Source organism: Suricata suricatta, chromosome 3 (assembly GCF_006229205.1).
Source record: "Suricata suricatta isolate VVHF042 chromosome 3, meerkat_22Aug2017_6uvM2_HiC, whole genome shotgun sequence".
In the NCBI taxonomy this organism is placed as follows: domain Eukaryota; kingdom Metazoa; phylum Chordata; class Mammalia; order Carnivora; family Herpestidae; genus Suricata; species Suricata suricatta.
The window spans coordinates 132,730,755-132,736,754 of record NC_043702.1 but is presented as its reverse complement, the minus strand read 5'-3'; the positions used below and the strand labels follow the sequence as shown (position 1 = coordinate 132,736,754).

The window sequence follows — 6,000 nt, the reverse complement described above, 5'->3', positions numbered from 1 at the left end:
CCCCTCTCTCGGCGAGGGCGGGGGGAGCCCGGCGGCGGGGGTGAGCGCCCTCGCCGCGCGCCGTGTGTGTTTGTCTGGCTGCCGAGGGCTGGGTCCTCCTTATTCACAGGTGAGTCACACCCTGAAACACAGGCTCTCTTCCTGTCAGGACTGAGTCAGGTAGAAGAGTCGATAAAACCACCTGATCAAGGAAAAGGCAGGCAGAGCGGAGCGCAGAGCGAAAAGCACCCGCGCGAGGCGCGGGCGGGGACCCCAGTGCGGCGGACGGACCGCGGCCTGGCCATGCGTGCGCTCTGGCTGTGCGGCTGCCTCGGCTTCGCGCTGCTCCTGCCCGCCGCCCGGGCCACCTCCAGGAGGGAAGGTGAGTCGGCCTCCCGGAGGAAACGGGGCGGCCCCGGCCTTGCCCTGCACCCAGTGACGGGCCGAGCGCTCCTCCGAGGATTCCCGCTGCGTCGAGACCTTCTTTACGGCTCCCTCCTCCTCCCGAGCCTGGGGTTTCTCCAGAGCTGGGGTTTAACAGAAGTCTCAAGTTCTAGACGCCATCTGATCTTAATATGGGAAGCCAGTAGACTGTGCCAAATCAAGATTTTTCCTTACTTTAAAACCGTGCCTTCTTGGTTGCTTTTTGGATGAGTGGGCCCCTGGTTGATCAGGAATATGCTGGTATACAAATTCTTTTCCCATCATGTGTTTTCGTTGAAGGGATTTTGGTGGGAATGTTTTCTGGGAGTGTGAACACCACAAAGTTGGAGACGGAGCCTCACTAATAATCCTTCTGCAATTCTCATTTCATCTTTGGGATGAAAACTGAGCCTCAGGAGTCCTAGCAACGCTTTACTTTTGCACAATGTTACTTCTGATAGTATTCTCACATAATATTCATTCAGTAGGCACTTATTGGGCACCTAGATCATAGATCATTTGATCTTATCTAGGGTATCCAAGGGCTGTTATATCGTGAGAAGTTCAAGTCGCTCACGTAAACAAAACTTGCTGAGAACCTAGCAACTGTTTGCTATGTGTATGTGTCAGTTATGACAACACATAACGGGTGTTTTCCTCCTCGCTTGGTTTTACTGAGGATATTCGCTTGTTTAATTACCCTAAATTTTCATGTTTGGATTACTCCCTGCACCTGATGGCCTTTCAGTAAACATCTCACTAGGTCCAAGAGTCATTTTCATATACATGAATTGTGTGAACATGAGACAATGTTCACAAACACATCGAATTATCTTAAACATTCCATAAGTGGTGGCCTGAATTCTATTTGAATGGCATGGATATTTTAGCATGTGTTTGAATTTACTGATACAACTTTTTTTCCCTAAAATCGTCTTAGAATTAACTTCTAACCCATCATCCCTGATTACCATTTTAAAAGCCATTTATGGAAATAGTCACATAGGTTAGGTTCCCTTTGAATTAACTTAGTGGGAAACATCTTAAAAGTAAGGAGAATCTCCAAATATTAGAATTTGAAGGGACTGCTTATGGATCAACTACTAGATCCCTTGGCTTAAAATATGAAAACATGGAAATGGATTTGTACAAAGCCGTACAACCAGCTATTGGCAGACATATCTGGCATTTGATCTGAGAGTTTGTAAGCTGGAGCCTTTGGGTCCACACTGTAAAGTAATAAGGGAGCAAGCACATATATTTTATATAGTGGGTAATTTTTGAAGCAATTCTCTCATTGGCCATATCTGTGTATATGTATGTTGTGTTAGCATTAGGTAACAGAAATAAATTATTTATTAATTGTTAAATAAAATCAGACTCGGGAGGACAGATGTTGGACCCTGCTTCTCAAGGATACACAAACTGAGTATTCCATCCAGACAAGTCAGAAGCTGTGTTCAGTTTCATTTCTAGACTTTTCCCTTCCTTGGCAATAGGCTGCTTCAGGCATTAAACTCCCTCCTCAAAAGGCTTCATTTTGGTGTTCAGTGAGAGTGTGAAAATTTTGGCATTAGGTTAGAGCACCCATGCTTCTCTGTTCACAGGATGCTGGGATGCAGAAGTTGGACTAAGATATGGGACTGGCCACTTCCCAAAGCGACCTGCATCTGTGCGCCCTGTGGGCTGCACCTGTGGGATCCAAAAGCCATGACGTTGCTTCCTGGCTGTTCCCTTGAAGGTGAAATTATGGTGTTAGATATTGGCAGTGAGACTTTCAGGGTTGGTCTCAGCTAAAGCACAGGTTTTAGAGTCAGCCTGACCTGGCTTCAAATTTTGGCTACTCACTTCACTAGCTTCTTATTAGTAGCCATTCAGGCTCCTCAGCTTCTTGAAATTATCTTCTTTGCCTGTTAAATGGGAACAGTAGTACTGTGTGACCTTGCAGAGTTGTTGGGAGGATGAGGAATTCTTGTAAAGTGCTTTAAAATGCCTGGAACCCCATTTCTGAATGCCAACAGTTAAGGCATAAATAGTGAACTTGGATGCACAGAGATTGCTAAGATAACGGCTTCCCTTCAGGAGCTAATGGTTGGTGTGAGAGAATGTGCCGTGGAGCTCTGTTGGTCTGGATTATGGTTCACACAGATCACATGACTGGAGAATGGGCAAGTAGTAGATAAGTGTGAGACTAGAGATGTAGCCAAGAACCTGGTTGGGAAGAGCAGTTAGAGTAGTGCCTGATAGGTAAAGAAGAGTTGCAGATGGGTTATAAGCAGGGGTGGGCATGGCTAGATTCATTTTTTAGCAAGGGCACTCACTGAAGGCCTTAGACATGGGAGTTAAGCTAGGAGAGGGCAAAATGGTCATTGCAAGAATCCAAATGAGAGATGATGAAGGCTTTCATTGTGGTGGTGGAAGTAGCAAAGCGGAAACAGATTACAGAGGCATTTAGAAGGTAAAGTGGAAGGAATTTGGTGATCCAAATGTGTGTTAGAGAGATAAGGGGACGTCATGAGAAATAAGCAAGAGTCCAAGATGGGTCTGAGGCTTCAGGTGAGTGTGATTGGTTAGACGGTGATGCCAAGGAAAGGAAATAATGTGCAAGAGAAGGATCAGATTTGGGAACAGGGTTGGGTAGTGGATGAAGAGGAAAAAATGAGCTCCTATGGGGATCTGTCGAATCAGGGATGCAAGTGGACATGTCCAACAGCCCTGGTGAACAGCTGAAAGTATGATCTTGAAGTTCAGAAGAATAGTTTGAAATATAAAATGGTGAACCCAAAGGTAGAAAGCAAAGCCCTGACAATAGAGATTACCTGGGACACAGAGGTAAGAGAAACCTCACTTACCGAGGAGATGGAAGAACCATGCAGGAGAATAAGGAGGGATGAGCCTTAAGGATAGAGGAGAACATTAGCAAAGAGGACGTTTTGCTAGCCCAAGGAAGATCTACAACAATGTGGGTATGGTACTCACGTATAAAAATATAAATATAGATAGAATGAGGATCAACATGATACTGTTGGATTCAGCCATCAGTTAAGTTTTGAAGCAATCATTCTAGAATGATGAGCTCAGAACGGAAGACGAGTACAGAAACTCATCTGGTTTCTCCCACAGCCCGATACTGGAGGAGAAGTACTGTGGAGAGTGCAAGAGACCCCTAGAAAGGTGTGGATGCTCTGTTGGATTCTGTTACTTAAACTGTGGAAATGGTACAGCATCATGCAAAGGTGCAGGCCTGGGTTCAAATCCTAGCTCCATTGTTTCTCATTTGTGGGGTTTAGGCAAGCTACTTCCCCTGTTACTCAGTTTCCTGATCTCTAAGATGAGGAAAATAAGTTGTCGTGATCGTCACATACTAAAGCACTCTGCACAGTGCCTAGTAAGCACTCACTAGGTGTTCAATGTTGTTGCAATATAACTAACTCTCTTTCCAGTGCGGACTGCCAATATATTGCTTTCTAGGTTGTTGTTTTTTTAATTTTTTTTAATTTTATTTTTGAGAGACAGAGACAGTGCGAGCAGGGGAGGGTCAGAGAGAGAGGGAGATACAGAATCTGAAGCAGGCTCCAGGCTCTGAGCGATCAGCACAGAGCCCGATGCGGGCTCGAACAACTGTGAGATGATGACCTGAGCTGAAGCCGGACACTTAACCGACTGAACTACTCGGGCACCCCAACCTTCCAGGTTTTAAGTGGTGAAGTCTTTGAAGAGGTTCTTTTCATTAGCTCAGGAAAGGTGATGAGGAGTCCTTCTGCTCAGGCTGAAATGAACCCCAAGTTTTACCCAATGAAATAAATGGAATTCCTGACAAGGTACTCAGAGCAGATTGGAATTTCAAGATTAGATGTCCTATCATTTCTTACCCTTGCTTTTTGGCAAACACCAGATCTCATCACACACAGATTCAGCAAGTCTGTTGCTCTCTAGAACATGCTCAAATATACAATGAGCCCTCCATAAGCTGTTCTCTCACTTGATTAGAGAATCTCCCCAATTCCCCACCAAAAAAAGAATTGGCCAACTTGATTATGAAAACATTTAGCGGTGTAGATGCAGTGATCACATGCCTTTTTGTGCATAATTTAGCACATTAATTCACAAACCTATTTAAAGTCACAGAATTAATAAAATAACTTACAAGTATTAATTTGTAAATTCACATTTTATGATGTAATTACATTCAAACTCCACTTTAGCAGCTAACAGAACTTTAATACAGTTTCTTCTTTGCTTCGGTTTAGGTGACTTGAAATATAGCTCTATTTTTGTCTGCTTTTCATGCTGTCATTGGAAAATACACCATTCTTAAAATGTCTAAGAGATTTAAAGATTATCCTTCAACGCACCTTGTAATCTTCACCGCATAATCATCTTGAAAGGCTTATTTATGACAATTTTCAGCACTCACAATAGTGAGATAATGAACAATTATGAGGGTTGTGTTCAACAGCCTGGCCTCTTTCTTACTGATAAGTATCCAATGCATTGAGTGACATCATTTCAAATTAACATGTCTTCCCCAAATAACATTTTAAAATTAAAAGTAATTGAGAAAGTGCCCTTTACTAGATTTTGATGAGATTTAAATGTGACCTGTCCCCCCTTGCAAAAATTAAAACCCCCACCTTATTATATTCAAGTATGTGCAATAAATAGGACTATGGATTTGAATTGGAGTATAGGCTGGAAATTCCTATGAAGACCTAAATTCTGGTGTCCTGAACTGGGGGCAGCCATTGGTTTAGCCCCACTGGTCCAAGGAGCTGAGAAGGAATGTTGGTCTGTGATCAATGTTTATGGGAAAGTCAGGAGCATGAAGTTAAGTTGTTGAGGCAATCTTGGGAAAACTTAACCCATTTAAGCTCTTAGTGGCTCAACTATATTGATTTTTTTTTCTAGAGAAATTTCCAAGGACAAGACCTGAATTGTTTTTTACAGACCATTGTAGAAATAAAAGGGCCATAGATTCTGGAATACTCTAATTTAGTCACAAATTAGGCCAAGCAGATTACTGAATCATTACTGGGCTGTGTTCTAATGTAACCCCCAGGTACATGATGTAATATTTGAAGTACATTCAAAGCTGAAAGTTAAGTCTGTTCTGTGTCTGTGGGTGACTGTATGTCTGTATGTGCCTGCCCAAGTCATGTGCTTCCTTAGGTCAGTTAGGAAGGAAGAAAAAAAAAATGGTTCTTCTGACAATGATCAACATAAGGGCTCTAGTCTTCCCTCCTAGTCTTCCATCAGAGGAGAGGTGGAGATCAGTTGGGTAAAGGTATATGTATCCTGGACTTCTTCAGGCTTGGCAACCATTTACAGAATTCCAGCGGTTTCTTTTTCAGATTTTATTTTTATTCATTTTGTGAATATTCACATTCTAGAAAAAAATTAGATCTCAGCCAAATCATTTCCCATACTGATTTAAACACCGGAAAAGTAATTCACATCTTTAGCTGCATTCATGTGAGGCCATTTCTTACAAAAAGTTCTGCATACTTCCCCACTTTTTTTCTTTTTACAGCATCACGGTATTTATTTTTTATTAATTTTTTAAATGTTTATTTTTAGAGAGAGAGAGAGAGAGAGAGA

The 6,000-nt window shown here is 42.6% G+C and overlaps 1 protein-coding gene across 1 annotated transcript in view; it reads left to right on the top strand.

The window, feature by feature from the left end:
- The first annotated feature begins 281 nt into the window (after nucleotides 1-281).
- LAMC2 (laminin subunit gamma 2) overlaps nucleotides 282-6,000 on the top strand; it is a 54,853-nt gene continuing 49,134 nt past the window's right edge. The window contains exon 1 of the mRNA XM_029935231.1: nucleotides 282-361. Within this exon, the coding sequence (XP_029791091.1) occupies nucleotides 283-361 (79 nt within the window). The 5' untranslated portion in view covers nucleotide 282. The remainder of the gene's footprint in view (nucleotides 362-6,000) is intronic.